Raw genomic sequence first — 27,609 nt, 5'->3', positions numbered from 1 at the left:
CAGAAGATGTTATTCAGTAGTCCTCACTCGGTAGTGAATAGCCTTTCTTTCATGTCAATAAGTTTGTGTGCCATATCAATCTATATAACTGTCCTCATTTTTCTTCTGCGAATGTGGATCATTTTATGTTGTCTGTAGCTGAAAGACAGTACCATCAGGTTTCTTTTTTTGCATGTGATGGGCTGGAGGTAGGTTTCCTTGAATAGAATCAGATCAGATATTTTGTTTTGAAAGAAAATTGCAATTTCTGGCTTCTAGAGGAAGCTATTGAAGGACTCCTTTAATATAGGTGACTGAACTGGGATAAGAGGCAGTCAGTATTTGAACTTCGATTTTATATTTTCCCCTCTTCTCCCTATCCCCCTTCCCTAATCTGGTATGTGGAGGGGAGACATGATGTCCAGTTATTGTCTTGATCCAAGGAAAATAATGTTTTAAAACTAGCTACTTCCCGGAGGTTGCTATTATTAGTCAGGTCAGCTGAAATCAGCTGTGAACAAAGCAGAATGGGGAAAAAAAGAACAGCTAATGTAAATGCTCCTTTTCTTGGTGCGTGGATGGTATTAAAAATCCAAATCTGGGGGAAAAGATTCATTGGTGGACGCCAGAAAAGGCACGTGATAGCTCCTGTTTGTGTGTACTTCTAGAAGTAATATTTATTTTTGTTAACTCATTATACTTGCATCCTGAGTATTAGATAAACTGAACCCAGTCACGTGTTAGTAGCACACTTTTTAGTTTACCTGAGCACAAGTCAGATTAATTAAGAACACATTGATCACTTTAACTTTCTGCTCTAACGCACAGAATGGCCCTGGTGACTGAGTTGTTCTGCTGTTTTGACTTTACCTCATATCAGTCAGAACTCTGATACCGGCTTTCAGAGGATGTCCGCTGGTTGTCTGTCATCAACAGTGTTTCCATATCTTTCTAGAGATGCCTTACAAATTCGTGAACCAGTTAGTTATTCCAACAAAGAAGAACGATCATAGGTAAATGTGAATAATCTTATGTAGTTGAACACTGATAGACATGGAGCTAGTGGAGCTTAGCTTGCCATGTAAAGGAAACATCTTAGAATTGTGTGACTGGCAATATTCACTTCTATCTTTGTCATCTAATTATGTATCTAGATGCGTGGCTTTGAGCTAAACGTTCAAGAAAGTCCTTTTTTCTTTCTTTGATCACTTGAACTAAAGTTATCGACAGATTTTGCTATCTGTATTAGCATGTTTGGACTAGGTTATTCCATACCATTCCCAGAAGGGGGCAAATGTATTTGAATATAATTGCTATAACTCATGCTGTGCCCCAAAACATTAGATGATTCTTGTACAATATTCTCATAATTATTTTCTTCTATCCCATATGAATAGTTATTAGTCTTAATGCTTTTCGAATAACACCTTTGAAATGTGCCTTTGTTTTTCATAATGATTCCAGTCCCTGACTTTGGAGATATGTCTGGGCAGATTACCTTGCTGATGTTTGTGAGCCGCTTGTTCATGATTACTAGAGCAAATTATTTGTATGGGAAAAGAATAAAAGCTCAGCAGTTAATAGCAACTGCAGATCATATTTTTAGATATTTATTGTGGCCTGTACTGTTAATGTTTGGCCTGGAACTAGGATGATCTTCCTTCTGGTTCCCATCCTCACCCTTGGGCAGTGAAACATCTTGGGGGAAGTAGGTAACATGAGAAATTGAGACTGTAGGCAAAACTATGAACTGTTTATAAGAAGGAGTTTTTAATAGTCATTCTTTTCATTGCCAGTTCTTGAGGTGTAAAATGTACCTTTCTTCAGTTTTTACTTGATGCTCTGGTTATAATTCCCTTTTAAAATTTATTAATTTTAAAGTGTTTTTCATGCAGAATGTTTTTTCCTTTTCTACTTTGATTTCAAGACTTACGCCAGAGATTCTGAGACCGTTCGCTCACCTAGATGAAGTTTTTCTCGTAGAACGCAGTAGTAGGACCTGAGTTGTGCCATGTGCAGTTCTAGTATGTATGAAGTCACTCCTGCACATTTTTCTTTGAGGCATAATTGGCATTGTGCTGCTGTGATGCCACTCTCACAAAGAGAGCAGTGAGGCATATAATGAATACTCCTGGACTCAAAATATTTTTACCTTTCAGTTATTCTTTGAAACATGTCAAATTTTATAAAGATTTATATGATTACTATGTGTTGTCTACTATTTAAATAATTTTAAAAGTGGGGAATATAAACCAGCAAGTGAAATCTGATGTTTTATTTTATTCCATTAAAAAAATACTAATGCTGCAGTTCTTGAACTGCAGTTTGTCTGTTATGTTTTTGAATTCAAAGTTACATGTTACCATTATTTAGCTGTAAAATTTCAGTTGTTTTTAGAATGGATCATGCAGCTAAATTTGCATGTAGGGAAAACTCCCTCCCCCAGCAAAATGGCCAGAAGTCATTTAAAATCTTACGATCTGATGATGTATTTGTGTGAATTTCTACATTTGGAATTGCAGCACTCCTAAATGAAACATTTCTTACTCTACAGCATATGTTGGGGCCAAAAACTTATATTTCAGTGTGGTTTCACTATGATTTCACATCTTTTGTTTTGTGCTGTATTTGTGGTTTTGTAGGCTTCAGACTATTATTTATAGGGTTTTTTTTATTTAATTGGGTGGGGATAAATACTAAACAAACAAGAGAATCCTAGTTTACTTGAATTTCTGGTTTGCTTGTGAAAGGACGTTATTAAAATTTCTCTTGATGACAGCATAGTATAAACTTTCTAGCTAATAAGGTGTGTCATATATAGGAACATGAAACTTCCTAGGCGTTCTTAATATGTCAGTGGTGAGATTAAAAGTGTTCTGGTGTTAAACTCTCTCAATGGCTTGCTGACCACTGAATAGTCGCAGCTGTATCTGCTAAATGGCTAGGGGCCTAAACTTTCTCTACTTAAAGCCAGAGAAAGTCTCTTACATGAAATCAGTGGTAGAATTATTAGTGTTTCACAGTCAAAGATAACTTGCTCTTTTTTTTTGTTTGTTGTGCATTATGTGATCCTATTTTTGCTATAACACCAGGTATGTTTAAAGTAAGGTTGGAAACATTTGCATCTCTGAAGAGTAAGAAAAGGAAGCCAGGGAAAGAAGATTGGAAGAACTGCAGGGTTAAACTTGCAATGAATTGGTGCTTATTTTGGGAGGATTCCAGCCAGAAAGATGTTATTTTTGATCTGCTTGCCTTATATACCCTTACCCATTCACAGTGAATAGACTGAAACAATCGAACAATCCCTCTCTCCTTCTTTAACTGTGGCAACAATGAAAGCAACATTTAAACAGATGGCAATAATACTGATGAGATAACACAGATAATGGCTAGTTCAGAAGTCTGATACTGGTGGGTCAATGCAAGTGATCCAAATCTCAGAATAAATAGAAAGGGTGGAAGTAGAGAGAGTGGGGAAAAAAAACAACTCGTGAAGAACCAGGCTTTATTTCTTCTGTTTATAAATTACCTTCAGAATAAAAGGAGAAACAAATAAGTGTAAGAAGAAAGTAGAGAGCATTGAAGTCTGCTGTTAGTGAGGGGCTGAGATAGATTTGAGAGAGGACTCGGCAGGTTCTGATACCTTGGGATTCAATGACAAAATCTGTATGCTTTTTACCTTTTCAAAGAGGTCAGACACAATGCTACCAGTATCCAAAAAGACCCTGGCTTAGGGAAGTATTTTGTGTATTATTTCTGATGAACGGTAAGCACATTGTTTAAATAGGAAACACTGGTTATTTCAGTTGACATTTAAAAATGTCCTGTTGTCAAGTATACTTTTGGTGAAAAGTTTGTATGAAATGAAGTCTCTTGTGCTGTCAGAAGGTTTCAAATAGATGCAACTAATCTCGATAGCAGATACCACAGCTTTGAAGGAATATCTGTGTATGCATGACTTCTGTGTCTGCAATTTTAAAATTCCCTCAGCTTCTATTGAGACTATCTTATTAATTTGGTTAGAGAGGATATGTGCTCTGTGGTAGTACCGGATTATCTGTGTTCCTGGTACAGAGAATGCTTGCATATTTGCTAGTATTGGTAAGATATCAGATTCCTGTGTATTTTATCTGAGAGTACAGAGAATGGTGCTTCCTGATATTTATATATAGCTTGATATGCTTAAAAAAACCCAAACAAAGTCTGAAAAACTCTACACACAATGAAAAAAGGAGCATTTTTGCTTGTCCAATTTCACTGTGCCATTTATTAAAAGGAAAAAGAAACCTAACAAAAAATAAAGACAATACTGCTTTCAAGTGTGTTCTAGAAAGGTTTAACTTAGACTAAGATTTAAATAGTCTTACAGAAATCTATTATGTACTTCTTAAATGGTTTACATACTCTGTTTTTAAGGATTACCTGTGTTTTCATATTCCAGAATAAGTTGTTTGGTACTGATTTGCAGCTGCCAGGGTTTTTTGGAGGAGGATGCATCAGGAAGTCAGGCTTCTGAAATGTTTTAGTCTATTCTGTAGTGGTTTTTTGGCAAGATTCCAGGTACTTTTCATCATAGATACAGGAAGAAATGAAAAAAAGATCTACGTGTCTTAGGTGGACTCTTAGAGAACACCCAAACCTGAAAGGCTGGTTACAGAAGAATTTCTTTTCTCTAACACCCAGGTGAACTTTAAAAATGATGCGTGGTCTTGAAAATAGTATTTTAAAAAGTTATAACGCATATGTCATCGTAATAGTTTTCAAATTAGCAAGGAAGCATTATAAATAGTGCAGATTTTTTTTTTTCACTAGCCAGCAGGTATGAGCAAGAATAAATGCCATAGCTGAAGATGTAGCAGGAAAGGTCCCTCCCCCAGCGCAACTGGGAAATGGTATAAATACTAAGCAGAGAATAAATGACAATGAATTGCTCCTAGCTTTTTCACGGTAGGGTTTATCTCAGTATTGCACAACCTTAGCCTAAAGGTTGGGGTTTCTTTGGTGATTCTTCTTTTCTGACATGCACTGTTATAAGTTTACAAAATTTTTATACTCCTTCGTTTGCTTCGTAGGATTCCTTCATAAGCCTCTTTCTTCATGTCCTTAAACTGCTGTTTGCTACTGGTTAAGTTAAAGGAAGAGCTCTGTTAGCTGTAAACCTGTATGAAGGTCTCTAGTATGGCCTTGGGCATGAGTGGGTAGATGAATCCCCAAAATACCCAGCGCTCTGTGTTTCAGAGAAGGTAGATCAATACTGTCCTAGGTCAGCTGCAGGCCCTTCAACGTAGCCAGGTAGGGGTGCCTGAAGATTTTGAATTTTTTATGGCTGCATTACATAATGACATTGAGATAGACTGGCCAAAATCCAGATCTGTCTGCTTCCTCGTTGGCCCCTTGCCATACTCAAAAGCTCGCACTAATTTCAGTGTTCTAGCACTTCTGCAAACCTGCCATTAGTTTATTGAAGCATATACCTGGGAAATGAGAGCTAGCGTCCATTTCTTTTAAATACTGTGTTTAAGTAATATGACTGGTATCAAACAGTAAGTCTTTGGCAGAGATGTAGTCAGAATGCAGTTCTTTAGGACAACATCCAACTTAACCAACAATCCCTTCTCTCTGCCTGAAAGCCAGTCTTTGCATTACATATTTTCCTCCCTCAGCAGCGAGGCAGACAACAATCTCCTTTGCTGCCCAGCTGTGATTCATCGCCAGAGCAGGTCTTTCCTGTGTGCTGACTGAGATAGGTCCATGGAAAAAAATATCACGTGATCATATAATTAAAGACTCTCTTAATTCATTACGTAGTGAGAGACTGAACTGAGATTGCAACCAGACAGACACAGCCCTTCATAGTCACGGGTTAGAAAATGGTCTGTGGATATGCATATATATAGCCTTATATACGTGGGTCAGTGTTAAGAATTGTGAGAAAGTTATGGCAGCCTAAGAGACTTCAGCTGTTAAATTCTCACATATCTTCTGAGCATGCATGAATTGTGATACTCGTCCCTTCTTCCCTGGCAAACTCCTAACTAGGTCAAACTTGGGCGCAGGAATGAGAGAAGAGAGGCCACCTGTTGACAGTTTTTAGGCGCTTGTCCTACAGGATGCAATGTTAGAGCATTTCACAGAAACACTTGAGAATTTTTCGACGGAGAAAGCAGCACGTGCATTTCTGACCTCACTGGAGAACTTATCCTCTGGATAAAATAGTTCTTTAGGAGTAAATTCTGAACAGGCAGCTTGTATAGAAAAATGAGAACAAATCATAAATGTTTGGCAGAACTTTAAATAAATATTTATTTCTGACAATGGGCCTAACTTGAAATTATCTATGTTCGCATCTGTGTTGATATATTAAATATTAGTATAACAGCCCTAATGAAGTTACAATTACGACCTGCCTCTTTTTCTAGAAGAGGTTAGAGTGCCATGTAGGAGCATGTGGTCTCAAATCTGAAATTCTTTACATTGAAAAGCCAGAGTTCTTTTTTTAGCATATGAATGACAGTGATAGGTATGCTATTTAAAACATGGGAAGCTGACATACTGTAGATATGGCTGTTTACACTTTTTTTTATGCCTGAGGCTTACAAAGAGGATGAACCTACTGAAGGACACTTCTGCAATGAGTTAGTTTCGTTGAAGAAAAATTTGAAGAATAAATTATTATTCTTTGTATTGATATTTATAACTGTATGTAAGCTTCATAATTCATTAATTGTAATGTTCTTAGCTGCAGTGACATTGTGTACAATACTTCCTTCAGTAATAGCAGACACTCATTTTTTGTAGGGTTTTTTTTTTAATATTTTATAATTCTAAAATAGAAGGTTTTGCAATATATTACTTATGAATTGAGAAGGCTTCTCTGCATAAACATTCCATATCAAAATGTAAGACTTACCTAAGAGGTAACATTAGCTTAATCTGTTTTAAGAGTGGCATATTTTAGTTTTAAACTAAATTTAGACAATTCTTAGTTAACTTGAGATCCAATGAACAAATCTGTTTTAAATGAAATAGGGTTGACATGAAATTTTGCAATTTTCTTGTGGAGACAAGACCTAAGGCTAAGGAACAGGTTTTTGTTGTTGTTTTTTTGTTTGTTTGTTTAATTGCTGTATTTGTATGTTTTATATGATAAACATTGCAATAAATCAATAAAAATGACAATCTGAAGTTAAAGTAACATAGGCTCCTGATGGCATGTGTTATAGTCTAGGTTTGTGTAAAGTATGTTTTTAAAGGCACTTTTTTAAAGGAATAGTGTGAGGCATTTTTTATTTACATACATGTGACCTTTCATTATACAATGTCTTCCGTAAGTTTTCTTATTAGTGTTTATCACCTGCACCTGAAAGGTGCTAGGCATCTGATTGTTTAAAATCTGTGTTTAAAAAGCAAAATATCTGTGCAACCTGTCTCCAGTATGAGAAAAAAAAATCTGTTGTTTGTAATGCTTTGAAGACAGAAGTTGTTTCTTTATTTTCACAAGGCTTGAGCAAAGAGCTGTGTTGCAACCTGCAGTTATGTTGTTAGGTAAGGCAGGGTGGAGTGTAACAGGTGCTTATTAATACCTCTAGGCTACAGGTAAAGGTGACTGTATTTTCTTGAGCGTTCACAGACCTAAACAGGTGGATATTGTTTTAATAGTTAGGTTGAGAGCGGACCCTATTTATCCTCTGTTTTTAATGGCAAACTTTTAACGTAGATCTATGAAAGAAATGGTAACTTTTAAAGCTAAGCAACAATTCAGGTCTTCTCCTTGTTGTATCTCCCAGCCCCCTACTTTTAAATTAAAAAAGCATGTTCATAGTTTCAAAAGTAAAAATTTGTCTCCACTCTTCCAAACTAAAATAAGTTTCTTCTGGAAGTTTTTTTCCTAAAGCTTTTTTATTTGTGTCTTTATGAGAAATTGATTTTAGGTATGAATTTGACATGATCTTAAATCTGAAAAAATCTGAAGCAATATAGAGCAGAACAGTACAACACTGTGACCACACTGAATATTTGAGTGGTGGTTAGAATGGTGAATTGAAACTGGATTAACAGATACAAAATCAGAAGCTGACTACAAAGCTTTGAACGTCATTGCTGCTTTGTGTATCAAACGAAGCTCTGGAAGAGTATGAATTTGAACAGTTTAAATCAGAGAAAAATGTTAATTAAAATTAAACTTAATATTTTGTGTTTAGACTGGAGATGAAAAGTTGTATACATGAGATAACATGAACACAGAGTCTGCCAAACTATGGATTAGGAAGGTCTTTTATAAGATACTTCAGTTACAGTGGCCTAAACACTACAGATGGTTTTGCCTGTACTGCTCCTTCATGACTTCCTTCACCCAGGCTCTTCTGACGCTGCAGGAAGCCATAGCAGAAAAAAAACTGCATTGTGTTTGAAGAACTCTAGGGTAAAGAATGAAGTGAAACCTGGAATATTTGGTAGTGTTTCTTTTGGGTTTTTTATGACTTCGAAATACCAACAGGAAATGTAATGCTGGACTCCCTTTTTCAAACAAACAAACATTTGTCAGGAGCAATTTTTATGTCGTATTTCCCATAGTCCACAGTTCACCAGTAAATATTCTACCAGTGACAGCATGAAAACTTTAACAGATGACCCCTAGATCAGTATTTCCCTTGTTGTTGTAGTAGTATTTGTACTTACTTGCCCTTACTGCTGCATACTTCACCCTGTTTTCCCTGTTTTTCCCACCTTCTAAATGTCTGCTTTTGTATCCTTCCTTTGCATTATCCCCCTTTGCTCTCCAGACTTGCAGTCATGTTGTTTCTCTTGCAGCAGCAGTGCTTTGAGTCCCAGACACAGGACATCAGAGAGGTGTGAGTCCAAAGGCCTGCTGCAAGATAATGGGGAAAGCTTGATTGAGCTGCTCAGAGTAATACTGCTGCTGTTCCTGGCATTTCCTTACTTTCCGCTGTTACAGTCCCCTGGCAGCATCATCTCTGTCTTTGACCCTAAAAAGCCAGGTGCCATTTGGTATTGACCCAGCTATTCGGGAAATTAATGCCCTGAATTGTAAAAACTTGTGTTTTTTCTTTCATACAGATGATACAAATATGAGGAGCTACTTGCGGGTGCTTCTTCCACATTTCCTTCAGCGCAGAGAAATGAGAGCGCACTCACAGCTGTCTGAAGTAGCTGGATTCATCACCCTGTGCTGAAGGAAATTTGCAGCAGCTTTGCAAAATTGCCTTTGGCGTCTGTTTTAGTGTTCCTGTAGAACCAGCTAATTTCATTTTTTTCATCAGTTGATGCAGCATTTTTCAAAACAAGCTAGTCAACATTTTTAAAGATTTTTATTGCCGTTTCTTTCAGAACTGGGAAGTGCCCAAATATCCATCCATCTTTGCTATATCATTGTTCCTGAATGGGAATTGCTTTTTTTCCCATGTAGTGTTGATGCTCCTAATACTCATGTCTTGTCCATCCCTCTGATTACTGCATTATTTTCTTTGGTAGGTTAAAATGAAATTAAATGGCATTTTAACACTGCTCTTCTCCAGTTGTGGTGCGTATTTTTTTGTTTAAAGTAGCAGGCATACAGTGATGAACTGTACATTGAAGTTTAATTATTTTGTGATTATATCCACTCAAGTATATCCAGGCACAGTTCGCTAATGAAATACAGTTCAGTGATCCCATTTCTTGTTCAATGGGATCACCTTTTGACAAGTATTTTCTAAGGGAAAAAGAGACATTTGATAAATTTGATACAAGAAAGAAAATCGAGAGAGAAATTGTTTCTTTTTTTTCTAGAGGCTGTTGTTTCTATAGACTATTCATTTATTAAAGACATGCCATCTAGAGGGAGATGTATTCAAATTATATATCTGGATTTGCAGATACCAAAAGAAAGCCCTCCAGGGAGGCTTGCATAAATATAGTATTTTTAAAACTGTGGCAGTATATTACTAGTACTGTGTAAGAGAATAATTCTTCAAGTTTTTGGAAGCTCTCTTATCTGTAGAAAAACATTATTGACTTCTGCAGTTTTGATGGGGATATAAGCATGAAAGTGAAATTTTTAATCTACTTGTTTTCCCCAGCTTATTTTTGTCACTTCCTTATGACAGTACCAGTGTTATAAGGCTTTTGTGATAAGATTCTGGGATCTTCATTTGCCTTTACTTCTGTTTTACTACTCCGCTTTCTGTTTTCCCCAATATGATTTAAAAAAAAAAAAAAAAAAAAAAAGAGCTGTATTCTACTGGTATCCCACTGCAACGGTATCATGTGGTTCCAGTGCTCAGCCTGGATTTATGTTCTGTGCAACAGCATTTCCTCTGGAGCTCTGTCAATAAAACGTGGCACAGAGACATATGTTAAATTGAGGTCTGTGGCTTTTAGGCCTTTATTGGCTAAAACATGCTCAGTCCGAAGTTTCTTAGGTTGTCCATTAAATCAGGAAACAATGCTTGATACATGCATTTCTAAGAGCTGCCTTGGATAAGATAGCTGTTGTATCAGTTGATTTTTGGATCGTGATTTGCTTCATGAACAGAGGTAATGCCACTCTTCTCCCAGAATGAAGCTCTGTGTTCTGGGGTATGTATGTCATTAAAGAGATCCTGACACTGTCAGTCGAGGATGATTTTCCAGGTCAGTAAGGAGAAACAGAATATTCTCAAGAATAGACAGTATATTATTTTCATTCAGAAACACAGTGTATTCCTGCTGATGATTTTTTCCAATTGCTGTAACTAGCTGGATTTATCAAGTGTAACATTAATAGTCTGGGGTATAATTCAGTTTCTGTTAAATATTGTGCTGTGTTTTAGTGTCCCTCCCTGTCCTCACCATCCCAAATAAGTGTGATTGAGAAGTAAAAGGCACCTTCCCAGGATACCTGTCAGCTGCTTTTGTCTTGAATCTCTCTGCTGGGCCTCGTGAGACAGCATTTGCAAATTTGGGCATTACAATCAATTTAAGTGCATTTTGAGTACATTCTGAAGTGCAGTGCGTGATTCCATATTGCTGTTTAGGGTGCAAATATCTCCATCTTATTTCTCACTGTCTAACAAAAACTGTTGGTGAAATCGATACAATTAACTTGACTGGTAGGAGAAAAAAAAAGATTGAGGGGGTTTTTTTAGGTTTTTTTTTTTTGAATACTGTTTTCCTTCATTAAAGGCTTCCGGTCTTGCATGAAATCATTCTGTGCTAGTGAAGAGGCATGTAGTCGTCACTGTTGTTTGGCATGTCTAAGCAGAAATGAGAGTAAAGCCCACCTGTTTGCATTTCTAGTTACATTGCAGTTTTATACATATTCTGTCTTTATGATCTGCGCAGTTTGGCAGTGCTGATAGGTTCAAGCTTAAAACACTGTGTTGAAGTTGCTCAAAATAACAGCTCTACAGGGAATAAAATACCACAGCTTGCTTGCTTAATGCAAGAATGATGTCGAACATGTCACTTTGCTTTAAGATAATGCAAAAACTGTACTTAAGTCCCTTTCAAGATCGGTGTATTGATGATTTACAAGCATTGTTAATTAAGAAGAATTTGTCATATTAGGTCTTCTACCGTCATCAATGTTGCCTGCTAATAGATGGATACCGATTCTTTTATTTTATGGTAGTTACAATACTGTTATTTCTTAAGAAATATTTTTTCCTAGTGATAGATGCTGTTGTAATATTTAAAGTCCAGTACTTTAAAAAGTGGACACTTCAAAATTTTGCATTTTAAAATTACTTTGACTTCTGAACGTGTTCACTGAGTAATAAATGATATCGGTGTGAGTTCTTATGTAACCCACTTGCTTTAATCCTCATTGAATTATATGTGAAGGAAATAAAAAAATAAACTGTTATTGACAAAGAAACAAAATAGTGTATTAAAAAAACTTTTTTCTAATCAACTTCAAAATTAGCACATATTAAGAGCCATGCTTTCTTTTCTTTCAGAACACACTGTCTTTTCTCTAATGATCACTGAATGCTCTTACACCTTTTTTTGGTTCACTGTATGGTCCTAATTGTTGCTTTTGCACGTTTTTTTAATTTAACAGTTGTCCCTGTCATTTTGAAAGCACTGACATATGACGAAAAGAGGGGGGCATGCAGCGTGGGTTCCAACGTGAGAGATGCAGCGTGCTATGTGTGCTGGGCCTTTGCTCGTGCTTATGATCCTGTAGAACTGATACCATTTATTAATCAGATTTCAAGGTAAGTTGTGGCAATAAGAAACTAAGCTATTTACAGTTAATTTTTAAAATCTCTTCAAAATTAGGAAGGAGTTAGAAGTTAATCTAATAGTCTAATTCTGTATCTTCTAGAAGTTAATAATCTAGGCGTCTAATGCTCTATCGTTAAGACATTTAAAATTCAATATTGATCAAGAGCAATACATCCATTTAGGGGAAATACCTTCATGCTTAAAAAGTAGCTGGTATGTCCCATATAACATGAATGAAATTAATTGATCTCTGGATATTGTTCACCAAGAATGGATATTTTTGTTTCTCTATGATAATTTTTAATAAAGTTCATTGATTCATGCTAACAGATATGCTGAATATCTTAAAGAATTGAATATGGGTGGGATGACGATGACATAAACAATACTGTTGCCCTTCCATGTAATTGTTGAAGTTGAAAATTCAACTGTCAACTTTTTGGCTTGAAATGCATCTAAATATTTCCTTATCAAGTGTGATGACTTTATTTCCTTCTCTTTATCTGTCTTAAGAAAACTAAAGAAAAATCCAAAGAAACTAACTGTAAGAAGATTCAGAGAAATTAGTGGAGGCTTTCGATGGGGGGAGTGTCATCTGTTGTCTGCTTGATCACCTGCTGTGTGGTTAGCTCAATGAAACAGGTTCAGGAAGTTTAAGAGTATTTGGAACCTTAGTGCAGTAGAGGTAGAAATAACAAACCACTGTAAAATTGGGGAGTTGCTTTATGAAGTCATAAAGAGCTGGAAATATTAGAGGAAGAGAAAACTTATGGAAGAAGTTACTTCTTAGCTTTGCAGGTGAACACTTGTTTCTAGTGATCCAGGAGTTTTTGGTACTTTGTCAGATGGGTGTCGTGCAAAGAATATAATATATTTTTATTGACCAGCTTACAACTTGCAAGTTGAGGAGGTTGGGTAGAATAAACTACACTTCAGCTCTTCTCTAAATAGCCATTTCGGACCCTCCTGGTTCTTCCGTTCAATTTGTAATTTTCATTTTGAAGTGTTCCAATTCAAAGATTATTTTGAGTAATAAAATCACTTTCAGTTTCTGAAAGTGGTAAGAACTTGAGCTCTACACAGTGATTCTGAATTCTTAGTAACATATCACTTTAAATAATGGAGTTTTTATTACAGCTAATAAGGCGTTTTAGTTAAAGTTAACAAATAGATGAGAGAATTTTTTTTCTCTTTTGATACGTTCTATTTTTATAGAGTACCCCAGTCCAGAATGACCACGGTACTAAACTCTACTTACAGTTGAATGGAAACACATGCATGTATTTCTTTTTCAATCTGTGGTTTCTGTTTCAAAAGACTTTCAAAAGTAAAATTTTCGGAAGATTTCTAAATCAAAATCTGTGATACTGCAATGGTGGACTAGAACTTCGTGCAGCTTTTCACTTACTACTTGTGACATTTTTGCAGATACAAATTGGTTTTACCTTTTTCTTTTTTCTTGTCTTATGCTTTTCCTCCTGTTTGCTTGTGGGATTCTCTGTTTAGCATTTAGTCTTTTTGTTGGCAGCACACTGGCTGACATTTCAAGGTGTCTTTAATGGGTGATTTGCACTGCAAACACAAAGAGGTAGCTTCTAACAGTTTCTTGGCAGACTTTTAGTACAACCATTGATAGCAGCAACTCAGGCATCTTTGCCTCCATCGGAGGGGTTTTGATCAGTAGTCATTCAGTATTATCTTTTTAAAAAGAAAAAAAAAAGTTTGGACTATACAGTGATTTGTGGTCCTGGGTATCTGGTTCAATTTTTAGGGGCTGCCTTGCTTCCAGATTGCTGACAGAACTATTTCAATCTCATCCAAAAAGCCTTGTTTGGAAACACAGGCTTGCTTACTTAGCTCAGCAGGTTCCCAAAGAATATGTGAATTTTTCTTTCTTCTTTAAAACCTGATTTTAAAGTTCTTTGGGACAGTCTGTAAGCCCTACATATCCACTTTTATGCCTTGATCCTGGTGCACTGTGCCCTTGCTGGTCTCTGCTGTTCTTCATCCTTGTATCGTCACTTTCCAGTGCTGGTGCTTTAATGCAGGGTCACACGACAGTGTCTCTTCTCTGTGTGGTACTTGCTCTTGGGGTTTTTTGAGACCTTGATAAAACCTTTCTGTCTAAGAACCTGCTGTCAAATTTCTTAAAGCCAAACGCTGTTTCTCTTCTTTTTTTAAGCTGTCATGTCTTTTCTCCGAAGTGAGCAGACAAAAAATTCTAAGACATCTTAGCCTTGTGTCTCTGATAAAGCAGTTTCATAGTGTTTTCATGATCATACATCTACAATAGCATAGATACTAAAGGAGAGGAGTCTTGTAACGCCAAGCTGTGCTAGAACATGATGCCATCCACTGCTTGTGGATGACATTCAGAAAGAGAATGTGCTGCTCCTGAATAGACCTGCTGCAGTTAGGCATGCTAGAAATAGTGATATTTGCCATAGTAAGTTATTAAAGAAATATTTTATTTTGAAGGGTCATATTTAATTCCCTTCTAGCTGAGTTCATGGTAAATTATACATAGTATGAAAATCATAAAGGTACCTAAAGATGTGTTTGCACAGTGAAATAGTCATGTGATTACATCTTGGGTTGTATTCCTATTTTTAATCTAACCAGCACAAGTAATGGTAGCAATGAAGACACAGTAACACCCATGACCAGAATGTTAACAGATGTTTCTAGCAGGCTGTTATCAGCTGTGCAAAGTTATTTACTGCTGTCTTTAAACTTGCAGGAATACATTTATATTCTCGCTGCGAGCAAATCTTCGGGATGACTATAGCCATATCAACACTGAAGTCTGGTTCAAAACTGGTGCTTTTTGTAGATTTGGTCAGCAGCCTTATGAAAATAAATCCTCTGCTTCCATCCCCTGACTTAGTTGAACAACTTTAAGGTTTCTTTTACAGTCTGGCAAGCTTGTTCCTTGCCAAACTTAAAAAACTAAGTGTCAGTGTGTAAGCTTTGTATTTATCAGAATTCTGATCTGTTCTGTTTCTCAGAATTTTTCTTCTGCTCATGATGCTTTGAGCAATATATTTCTTTCACTCCTTTCACCCTACCGTGGTGCAAAACAATGTTGTTCTCCATACATTAGGTGCAAGCTCACCATTTTGATTTTTCATGGTTTGTGGTATTTTGTTTTACTGTCATAAAGCTGATAGTGGGAACTTGCGGACAGGTATGAAGGAGATTATGTTTCTGAAGACGCTCCTGTCTTTTAGCTTTCCGACTGTTCTGGACACAAGTTTTTCTTTTCTTTTTAGGAAAATGTCAAGTGAAAATAATTGGTATCTTCTACCTATGGTAGTAATACCAATTAACACTGTGGCTATGCCAGCTCTGACAACTTCGATTGTTTGGAATAAGTTGGTGGAGTGGAGAGAAACACAGGGTGGATGGCAAAGGGGAAGCTGAAAATTGCTTATGATCAGTTGTAAGGTGTTGTGGTTTGTATATGCTTAGTTTTCTAACAAAGCTGCACAGTATTTTAGCAAGTATTAATGCTATATTAAGGCTTTACTTAAAAATCTTTGTAGTTAGGTTGGCCAAACCTTTTCTAAATATAATCAACTCTTGAAGGTAGAATTGCCACTCCAAAGAGAAACGGTGAAAAAAAAAATTCAAATAAAGTATGACACACAGTTTCACCTATTGTGTCAGCAAGCCGATAATTACATACAGCTTTTTTTTAAATCTAGCCTTAGGTGTGTCACTGTTTTACTTAAAGAAGAGTCATACTTCTAGCCACAAGCGAATTGTTGCTACCCTTAAAAAATGCAGAACTCAGCATCTTGAAACAAAGTACATAATATCCATTGTGAGCTGAATTACACAGCAAAAACATCTGCCTATATAAGAATACAAACTATTAGATTCTTATAGAAAAATAATAAATCGTTTACCTGAAAGGAAAATATTACCTCCTTAAAAATTGTAACGAGTGATTGTGATCCTGAACTGTTTGCTTTGTCGTGTTGCTAGAAATTGCAGATGGTTTATCCTTCATTCACGGTCTTTAACACTGCTGTTTAACTGGCTGGAGGAACATAGATAATGCTGAACTTGGAGCATAAGTAGCTGGTTGCTACACTCAGACTCGAAAGGCAAGGCAGTCATCGTGGCAGAATAAGCGCACCGGTGGTAACTAGACGTTGTCGAGTTAAACAGTGAGCTGCATCATGTCTTCCTACTTCATGTCATGGCCTTTGGCACATGTTAGTGTATCTTGCTGGGAAACTCACTTGGGTATCAAAATACAGAAGAGGTATGCTACTTAAACTGGGTCCTGCCCCACAACCCATTCAGACTGTGGTACAGTAGTTACAAATTAAAGCAGAGGGGTAATTTGATGGTGGGTTTTTTTTTCCTCCTTTTCTTGCCTGCAAAGTTGTATCATTGTGTAATGGAAAGAGATTGTTTTCTGTGTTTTCAGTAGTCAAGGGACATAAATATTTCACTTTTGACTGGTGAAAAATCACCTTAAACTGCATAAAATAATTTTTTTTTTAGTAAAATTTAGTAAAATGACAATGTTTTAAAATAAATATGTCTCCATATTCAGTGATAGCTGTTTCTTTTCTGCTTTCTTATGAATGTTCTGTTATTAAGTGATGAAATTGTCAGAATATTGAAATTACAAACATAGAATGCTGTAAATCATAGATCAGCCCTTTTCCTTCCTGATCTTACCAATTTTCTTTTAAAGGAAAAAAAAAAAAAGAAAAAAGGTAGAGAACACTTACTAGAAATACTCGCCAAAGAGTATTTCTAATAGTACTTGCTCGTATTTTTACATGTCAGTATTTTTTCCCTATCCATATTTCAACAAGATACACTTACTCACATTTGCTTATTTATTTTTTGAAGTCTAGTTAAACTGGTTTCTAAAACCTTGCCTGATCTATTCAAACTACAGGACCACAAAAAGAAAATTCTTGGCAAAGTAGATAAAATTTCACTTTTATTGCAGCATAACCTTACTACGTTTTGAAATGCATGTACTGAAGTTGCTATTCAATATCTTTATAAAAGCACTACTTGACCAAGATTTTTTCCTCTCCCAGTCTCTACATGTGTGCTCTCTTTTTAGGCTTCCCTATGAGGAAAGTTAAACATAATTTAATAACTTGGAAATACGCGTAATTTGATTCCTGCCCCCTTGGGTGTGGAAGTTACTGTCTGTAAAGTGGCAGGTGCACACTAAGAAGCTGAGCTGTTTTGTTTAAAACCTAAACAAAAAATAAAAAGGAAAACATACTTCTACTCTATTATACAATTACAGTGATTAAATTGTTGCTGGCTATCTTAATTATTTGGAACTGTTGCATAGTGAGAATGTAGTTTCATTTATCTGTCATTCGATGGTGTAGGTAATCAATAAATGAATCGTTATTTAGAAAGATCTAATTGCTATCTCCCGTTCAGCAGAATACTAATACAAATAGTGCGTACAGTGTAGGAGTGCAGGCAGCTTTGTCTTCCCTGCGGTGGTGCGTTGTTTTTGAAGCGGGGGAAAAAAAAAAAAGGAAGGTGTGGCTATGGATGAATGATGTAGCTTGCTCCAGGGCAAGATTGTCCTGCAGAATTGGGGAAATCTGAAGCATTGCTTTGAGCTACATCTTGTACCATGATGAAATATTGAGAATAGCTTTCTTCTTTTATGTATTTGAATGTTGCCTTCAGAAGAGAGTTGTGTGCCTACTGTGTCTTGCGCTTGTGTAAAGTTATTTCCTGCAGGGGCATCATATGCCTTTTTTTTTTTCTTTTTTTTTTTTTCATAGCAGCATTTGTATCTCCTGTTCTAAGCATTTTTCTTACTGCTCTTTTCTACATGTGTATTTATTATACTTTCATCATTTTACCCCAAAACTTCGTGATTGGAGTAACGCACTGGACAGTGTAGGACATTGGGTGGCTAGCAGAAAGTGTAAGAACTTGGAGTGAGCTGGGTTAGAGGGACTGTGAAAGTATGTAGTGCAGAGGTGGGAATGATCACTTTATTTCTCCTTTTCTTCAGACCTTCTCCTTGCCTAGATGAACAGGAGGAATTAAATCTGCGACTGTAGTCTAAAGGGCTTTTTCCCCTAGCAGTGCTGGCTGCAGCAGGCTCTTGTGCTTGCTCCTTCACCTGCATTGCTCCGGCAGTTGAGCGCAGCACAGCTGCATGTGATAAAGTGAACAGGGGAGCTTCTCTGGTTTAAAAAAACAAGCTAGCAAAAGAAAAATTAATTGAGCCTAGATCTGTTTTCATCATCTAGCTCACTGTGTAGCCATTCCAGTTGGGGTACTGGCATGATTGAAGAGGTGTGAAAAGGGCTATTTGCAGCAGCAGCTCTCAACAAACTTGAGTCTGACTCTGGTCTTGCCTTCTTCTTTTAACTTGCTTGGGTTGTTCAAAACCGTTTTGCTTGTGATGATGATTATGCCTTCCCTTCCCTAATGTATAGTAAGGAGGAGAGTTTTCTGTCCTGTTAAAGGTTAGACTTTTCCCTTTTTTGGGCTCAGGAAGGAAATTTTGGTTTTGTGCCAAATTGGCAAGACGTTTGAGAGTTTATTTTTTTTCTTCCTGCAGCTTCAGGGTGGTATGCTTGAATTAATAGTAGCAAATTCTCAGAGGTTAGCAATAGGATAAGCTGCTTGCTGCTTGTGATTAGTATAGACTGGAAGTGCCTGCTACAGGTGATAAAGGAAATTCAGATTTATTGTCTGGTACATCTGGTGCTTATAAGGAGAGGGTAACCTGATATTTCTGATATTTCTGTGGTCTGATGTCTATCACCTGGCTGGCCTCTGCTCTCTGATTCCTTCTGCCTTCGCAGGGGAAGGTAATGAGACCGGTGTTGGGCTGGGGAAGTGAGCCGCTAACATACTTTGAGTCCTTTTAACTTTCCTTGAAGCCAGTTAAGTGAGTACTTGGGGGAGAGGGGAAGGGATAGGGAAGAAAGGGAGAATTATTAGTTGACTGATAGAATGGCAACTTGTATTTTAAAGTCCATTTGTGTTTATTATACAGTTAACTGCTTGTCGTGCATACAGGCTAAATATACCTCAAGGAACTACAAAAGGTATTTCATAGAGACTGCAAGATGCAAAGCCATTCTTTGCTCTACCTGTTAGTAGTCAGGTGTGGTACATTTCAGGCAAGTCAAGACATGATTCTTTAACTAGCTTAAAAAAAAAATCCCACTTTGTTTGACATAAACAGTTTCTTTATGTTAGGAAATCCTGGTGGAGTATCACATAAACTCCCACGACAAAGCAGACAGGTGAAGACACCTTCGACATGTTTCATCTTAGGCACGTTGCTTTTCTTGCTAATCCCTGTGTTATGGCAGACCATGCCTGCATTTTCAAATAGGAATTAACTTGAAAAATTATTTGTGTAGTTTGATAAGTTTAAAATACTTCTATTTAAAGGATTAACATAAAACAGTGACTACAGTATGATTTATGAATATAATGGGGCTATGGGGGCAATGACAAATTTCTGGGGTTTTTTGTTTTGTTTATCTTAAACATGGTATTCAGTTGCAGCACTGAATAACTCAGGTGGCATCACATAGACAGTATGTTGTTTTGCTGGTCTTACTTATATAGGTTTGTCTTAAGATTACAGAAGAATAAGAAAAAATGGAAAAGTACATTTGATCATAAGCTGAACTCTTGTTGTGATTAATAATCTGAAACTGTTTTGCATTATATTTAATAAACCACATTTTAAGTCTTAACTATGAAATTCAAAGAGCAGTATTTATTCTCCAGTGATGGTCTTTTAACATTTCCAGTTTGAAAAGACTGCATAATCTTTTAAATCAGTATGTTAATATTTAATATGTATGTCCTTACACTCATCCCTAAGTGTTCCTTTTGGGCCACTGTTGGAGACAAGACAATGACTTGGAAGGATTTTGGTCTGACCCAGCACAGCTCTTGTGAAATACTCTGTAACACTTAACTTCAGGGTACCTTTGACGCAGTAAGGGCAACACTCTGGATTCTGAGCTTTCTGACTTGATGAGGGGTTTTTTGGTGTGGGTTTTCTTTTTTTTTTTTCCTTCTCAGAAGAGAACAATATTGAAATACTGCATAACTGACAAAATAATGTTTTATCTTGTAGTCCATATAATCAGAAATGTCAGGCAGAAATTTGCTTCTTTTTGATTTCCAGGATGATTTTCATCCAATTTCTTAATTTTGAATGTTCTCTTCTATAATTAAAAGATTTATGGGAGCTATTCATATCATTAAAACTATATACTTCTTAAATGTCCTTTTAAAATTATTTTAAGTTTTAAAATTATTTAAAATTATTTCTCGGTATGGCAGAGAAGAAAATTAGCAAACATGGTATGAAGATGATGTATTTGACCCAGCACTTCTTCAACAGTTAGCCATGTATGCCACTTCCTAATGGAATGCTTCATAAACATTTGATCTTCCAATCGCTATCGTTTGGATGACCTCCTTTTGTCTTATAATCACTTAATGTCTTTGTGGCAGAGAGAGGAATTGCTCATGTAAGTAGCAATAAGAAAGCATTAACTGTCTTTAGAACAATTTATTGGGCTTTATCTTCATTTAATTCTTGCTTTTTGTCCCTTGTTTTCCTTAATGGAGGAATAAATAAACTTAATAAACTGGAATTACGGAGGCCACACTGATTGTGCATTTCAGCAAATTTTAACAACGCAGTATTCTTCACTGTAGGCAACTGATAGCCACTACCCAGAGAAGTTTGATATTATCAGTGTGATTAATACCTTTATGCTAAAGCAAAGCTATCATGGATTTACTTTTCAGCCAGTATTTATTTTCTGTTTTGCCTGGAGTCAATAAATAATGTAATGAAGAGTTTCAGAGTTTGAAAGGAATAATTTTCTGCTTAAATGATTCTCCTGAAGTAATGTTTATTTGTCACTGAAGTTAATTGAATGCTGGAGGTGGATTTCTAAAGCTGTGGACTTCGTGTCCTGGGATATATTCTCGCTCTTCTGTTGTGTAGCACATCTTCGAAAAGCAGTTCTTTTGAGGTAGAAGAATTAAACTGCGCAGGGTTACCAGACTTCATGCACAAAGAAACAGTTTCGTATAATCATGCCTCTGTATCTACAGGTCACCTTTTTAAAAAACTGTTCTGCAATTTATCTTGTAGGTCACTTCTTAGCAGGATTTGCATATTGTTTTCTGATTTTTTGTTACTTACAGGATGTGATTGTTCTTGTAGAGATAGCTGCAAGTTTCCATTGCTTAACTTTTAGTTTTGCTTAAGCCTTACATAAGACTTGCTGTGCATTTTACTGTTGAGAAACTGTATTTCCAAGTTTTAATTTAAAATTGCACTGTATGAGTCTCACATTAGAGATGATAGTTATGTCCAAGTTTTAAAATCCTGCTATATTTAAAATAGAAAACCTTTCTCTGCAGTTAAACATATTTGCATACTCCTTAAATTGCTTTGATAGAGTAGGATGGCAGTTGTCTATTTATGCTATGGAAAGTCCACAGCAGACTAGAGAAACGAGGAAGTACGTGGTTATGTCAACTCAAATTTTAGTTTAGGCTTGTATTTATAAAATAATGAGCTCCTTAGAGGAAATGCTGAGTGTTCCGCTTAGAAGTCTAAATGTTGAAATGATGGCGTTACACATTTCTTCTCATATTTTTGGTACTAATACTCAATATTTTATTTCCTCAGTGCATTGGTTATTGCTGCAGTATTTGATCGTGATGTTAATTGCAGAAGAGCTGCTTCTGTAAGTTATCATATTCTAGCTTATATGTGTCTGTTATTTTTTGTTTGTTTTCATTTAATTTAACCATTTGTAGACTTAGCTATGTAGAACTATAGTATATAAGCAATATATTGTGTTGTGAGCAAAAACGTGCTTTTTAAAATCCTTTCAAGTATGGTGTGAATTTAGATTTTAAATTATATAATCGACAGATCCACATCTTGATTTATGGTCACAGTTCACAATCTGCTGTATTGTTGTCATGATGAATAAGATAAAGTATCTAAGAAAGAGATATTTAGCATTTTCTAGTCACAATATCAAAGACAAAAGGAACATTCATAATATACAAGCACTGTATCTTTTTCAAGTCACCAAGCTGGTAAGTTTTGTGAAGTTATATTTTTCTAATTGTTCATCAATTGTTACTCTGTAATTGTGGTAAGTTGAAAATTTGTAGAATAATATCTCCCCTTCAAACATATTTTCAGTTATTGTACAAAACTCTTTCTGTCAGACTGGGAATTCTTAAAATAAAGTGATAAATCCAGTAGGCAGATATTGTTATCTAGTTAATAGGACTGATACCAAAGTATATTCTGTGGAACCTTTCTGTAGAAAATATTTATCCTGTTGAGAATTGAAAAGAATGCATGATTGTTCTTAAGAGAACGGAATTTATGGTGGAGAGGTTCTAGCATTTGTGAAGAAGAAAGAATGGACATCTTATCTTTGAGAATTTAAGTCAGTGTGTTGTATATATTGAACTTGCTTTCTTAAAAAATAAAAAAGTAGTATGAGTTGTCTGTTTCAACAGATAAAACAAATTGTCTTATACAAATGTAAAAAACCCCACCCTATAACTGTATTAACTCAAACAGAGGACCAAGCGATGTCAGTCAAAGAACCAGGTGTCTCTATTCCTAAGAATGAACTTTACCATGAATGCATTTTAAAAGGAAAAAAAAAAGAAAAAAAAAAAAGGCAGTCTTTGCAACATGCAAATTAATTAACAGGTCTGTCTTATTTTTTGACTGAAATTTTGAAAGCTAATGCATTTATAACATAAGAGGGATTTCTCAGGGATACCTGGATAGCATCCTTATTTTTTCTAGCCACACCTCTGCTTGAGAGTTTAAGCTGTTGAATGAAGCTGCAGTAGAATTGCTGGGGAAGTGAGTCAGTTGCTTGTGTAATCGTATCACAGATCACTTTGTCTAAATAGGTTAAAACCAAAGCATGGAAGCTAAGATCGCTCAGTATTGATACAACATATCCTTCGCATACTGTACAACTAATGAATATGAGCAATGCTACTTTCCCCCAAACTTCAACTCCTAAATTTTAGAAACTGTGGAATTTGCTATTCTTAGCTAATTTAAGTCACTTTATTCAAATAAAATCCTTAGAGGAAAACAAAGCTAGCTTTGCTTTCCTAAGAACTGCACAAAACATTAAGGAGTGTAGACGGCTAAAAGTGAATTATTTATTTGCTCTATAGGAATTGTCCTAGAAATCAGTGGTAATTACATATAGCGAGGAGAATTCTTTTTAACGTGATTGCCACTACAAGTGTACTGCTTACCTTTAGTGGCTTGATCTAATTGTCATGTGTAATCTTCATTATGTTTCCACACTCAAACATAAACTGATAGTTTCACCATGAAATATGGTGCTAAACCAGATACATTTATAAGCTTAGTGCAGATCGTGCTTCCATATTTCAAATGAGTACAAAATACAGTACATTTTCTTCTCACTTTCTTCTTCTACTTTAAACCAAGCTATCCAATATTCTACAATTGAATTGTCTCCAGTCAAATTAATTTTTTCATTAGTACATTCTAATTTAGGGCTGGCCAAAATTCGGAATTGCTGTTTTGATGGATAGTTATGAAAGTATGGAAACCTTTTTTCTTATTTTAGAAAGGCAGGCACAGAAATATTTTGTGTTTACTGGGCATTACTACAACTTTGAAGAAAAATACCTGGGAGTCCTAATTATTTCCAATCATTACTACAGTTAAATACATATTTAAATAAACAACATGTTTTACTAGATTTTCCATCTATTACAATATGCAATACATTGTAATGCAGAGCACCAATAAAACAGAATAGCATATAGAGATATTTTGAACCCTGAGGTTAGAGAGAATAAAACAAGACTGTTCTTTTGACGCTCCAAAAGCATTCTGAGATGACTTATGCAACTCTTTCATGAATAATCATTATAAGGAATAATCACATGAATAAGTGATCTCGGATTGGGCTCCATTCAGCTCTGAAATGTTAAAGAGAGGGGTTTTTTCCCTCTTGGTTGGTTGATAGTTTTTAAAATCATGACTTAGAGAATGTTTTAATATTTTTTCAGTTTTTGTGGGAACAGCAAAAGACTCAGGTTACAACGCTAGTTGGTCATCTTGGCTCTGATATCATGGAGTCTTTAAATTAAGATCTTTGCATCCAATTTTACCATCTCCAGAAGGGGATTGTATGAAAAATGAATATTTGTCTTTACAAAACAATTGAAGTATTTGGCACCTTTTAGGAATTTGCAGTTGTTTGAAAGCATGATTGAAATAGTAACATTTTCACTTATTGAAAATCTCCTAAGTATGATGAAGAAAAATCTTTTGTGAAACAATAAAAAAGTGCTAAAGGGGCAAGGAGGGAATTCTGTCAACATTAAATGAGCTCTCAAAAATTGCCTTTTCACTTGTATGAACAATATGTTTCATTATTTTCATATTTCTATTTTACTTTCTCTCACAAAGCTTTAACAGAATAATATGTGGGGGTGGGTTTCCTTGTAATCTTTTCTGTGCAATGTACTCCTTCACACCCAGGAAAAAAAATTTACCATATTACATTTTTGTTGCTAAAATTGGGATTAGATGCTGTTCTCCTAGAACAGTAATGTGTTTAAGTTGTCAGAGCTGGAATGTGCATTGTCTACAAAGCCTTCTTAAATCAGTGGTGAAATTTTCCAAATATAACTCTAAACACTCTAGGGTTCTGTTTTTACATTCCTTTGAGGGCTTTTTCTGGTTTTGTTTGAATATCTTGGTTTTCATTGTAAATTTCCCCATAATTGGCTGAAAACTTATTTGCAGAAGAGGCACCTTTTAGCTTTTTTTTTTTTAAAAATGCACGACAACAATGCTGAAGCTAAGAGAGGTTTGTGGTGATGTGTACGAACTTCCCTCAACCTAAGCAACCCGCTATGAAACAAGTTACTGTACAGTTTTAGTCTGCAAATGAAAAATTTTGTAGCTACTGAGCTATGTATACAGGAATTTGCTAGTTACTATTTTTCTCTTCATACTTCTATGAATTGTAAATTCATAACACAAGCGTGAGAATCTATAACAAACTGATTATTTTTCTCGGAGGCTATTCAATGGAAATCATCGACAAATATTTTTATAGTAAGGCAATACTAATAGCTATCTTTGTAAGCAGTGCTTGAAGTTGTATGTTTTTTATAGATAAACTAATCAATTAGGTGTGAATTAACATGTAAATTAGATGTTTAGAATACATCAGATGAATGCTAAGTGTTTTTACCATGCTGCTGGACTATTTCTTAGATCTTCATGACGGTTTTTCTAAGTTAGTTAATAAATGAAATGGTGATATAGCAGTGGAAGTTTAAAATTCCTACATTAAGTAAACAAATGGTGAGAAATCTTTATGTACAATAGCTGTTTTACTGCAACATTGTCTATAGATCCCTATACATCTTTTTCCAATGATTTTGCCACAGTATGTTTCAGTCCTGGGCCTACAGATGTATTGTAAGTAGAATAAAACTTTCACTAGTTTGAGACCAGATTTACATTGTTTGGATATCAAAGATTCTGATTTAAAAAATCAGAATTAGGAAAAAAAAAAGGCTTTAGAAATTTTGTATCATTAAGGCACTTGTCTGAGCAGTACATTTTTAAAAGAAATTGTAATGCAGTGATGAAACTATTAAATCCCTTGGATATCATAGTTGAGAGTGTCATCCTTGCTGAAACGTCCCTACGGTGATTAAAAGGGTCTCAGTGGCATAAAAGGGGATCTAAAGCTAACGTGTAAGTAAAAGGAAATAAATGATGCAGGGCGTCATGAAACGATGTCCTGGCAAGTCCTGGCTGGGAGCATATGTTGGTAGAGAGGTAAGGAGTGAAAAACCCCATGTCAGAAACTGGGCTACAGCACACAACAAAGAACAAGTGTAGGACATTGCTACAGCTCATGTTCCTGTTCTGGAAGGCTGCTTTATGTGTTGCCCAAGGGTGTATCTACACTGCCGCCACTGCGGAGGATAGCCCATGCAGTTCTACCCGAGGCAATCCTAAACGGGTTAGCTCGGGGCCACTGCTGGCAGCGTGGCTGCAACTGTGAGCGGGCTAAGGTGGGCTCCAAAACCCGCCAAGGTGGTGGGTAAGCGGTTTAGAGTCAGCCTGTGCTACGTGTCCTGCAATGGATACGCTGCGAGCAGGAGCTGAACTAGCCTGGGCAAGTCTACAGGAACTGCAGTCATTATTCTAAACAGACATAACCTCAGAAATGCACTAAGAGGCTCTGGCTTCATTAGGGCTTGCTTCACCTGTGTTCTGTGAGTGCTTGCTCCCTATGTAGAGTATGATACCGTGGTGAGCTAACTTAACCTTTTGTTTTTACAGGTGGATTACCACATGCGTACTGTATTTATGTAGGAAATACAGAAGCTCTCTCTGTCAAAGTTCTTGTGGCATTTTCAGTAAAGATTGCGACTTCCCCCCTGTATGTTAAATATCAGTTAACTGTCAGGTGACAAGTGCTGTCCATCGCTGGAGATTTGCGTTTGTAGATAGAGTGACATTTCTTAAGTGTCCAGATAATGATGATCTCTCCTCTCTGAATTTCAGAGTTAAAATTTACAGAAGTTTTTATTAGTATGTAGGATTGTATATCCTTTTAAGGAACAAAAAATAGTTGACTTTTTTGAGAGAGGGAGAAAATTCAAGTAGGGAGTTAAGTAGGTTTTATTCTGTATACCGTACAAGTAGAGACTTTAACTTTATGGTTGTATTCGTTGCATTTTGCAAGATTTTGAGTTTATTTAATGCAAAACACAAGAAACGTACATGAATTTTGTCTTTATAATTTCAGTGTTTCAGCATGCTTTCAGATGTGTATCTTTTAAATAAGTATTGCATTCTCAATATTTTTTGTCTGAAGTTTTCATTGACAAAGAATCAAACTTTGCCTACTATTAGCAAATTATGTTGAAGTAGTCAGACAAAAGTGACCTGTCTCAATTTCTGTTGTCTACAGGTATTGATTTTCAATCCCGTGTGAAGCCTTGTGTCACTACTCAAAAGCACTCTTGTGGGTGTGACTAGTTTAATAAACTTGCATTCTTAAGCTGCTGTCATGCAACATACAGCTTTAAGAACACCAGAATATAGAGACGCAGAAACAAAAAAGCCCTGTGGGCTCATTCTACTGACAAAGCTTACTTTATTTAAAAAAGAAAAGCCATGGGTCATTTATATTGTTGTGTGTTTTGAATTCATCATCTGGTGTTTATCAAAAAGCAAACCTGACTCGTTTTGGTATGTTTGTTCTCTGTTCCTTAGGCTGCCTTCCAGGAGAATGTTGGGAGACAGGTATGGTAACTTTCCTGAATCTTCATTCATTAGTG

The 27,609-nt window shown here is 36.0% G+C and overlaps 1 protein-coding gene across 5 annotated transcripts in view; it reads left to right on the top strand.

Annotated features, from left to right (window-relative positions):
- TBCD (tubulin folding cofactor D) overlaps nucleotides 1-27,609 on the top strand; it is a 135,008-nt gene that overhangs the window by 46,436 nt on the left and 60,963 nt on the right. For all 5 annotated transcript variants that reach the window (XR_012676692.1, XM_075169818.1, XM_075169815.1 and 2 more), the window contains exons 15-17: nucleotides 12,023-12,179; nucleotides 21,893-21,950; nucleotides 27,545-27,574. Coding sequence is in view for 4 of the 5 variants with exons in the window: in XM_075169818.1 (XP_075025919.1) it covers nucleotides 12,023-12,179; nucleotides 21,893-21,950; nucleotides 27,545-27,574 (245 nt within the window). In the remaining variant the exon portion in view is untranslated. The remainder of the gene's footprint in view (nucleotides 1-12,022; nucleotides 12,180-21,892; nucleotides 21,951-27,544; nucleotides 27,575-27,609) is intronic.

Source organism: Calonectris borealis, chromosome 20 (assembly GCF_964195595.1).
Source record: "Calonectris borealis chromosome 20, bCalBor7.hap1.2, whole genome shotgun sequence".
In the NCBI taxonomy this organism is placed as follows: domain Eukaryota; kingdom Metazoa; phylum Chordata; class Aves; order Procellariiformes; family Procellariidae; genus Calonectris; species Calonectris borealis.
Note: the sequence above shows the minus strand (reverse complement) of the source record. Positions and strands in the feature narration are given on the sequence as shown.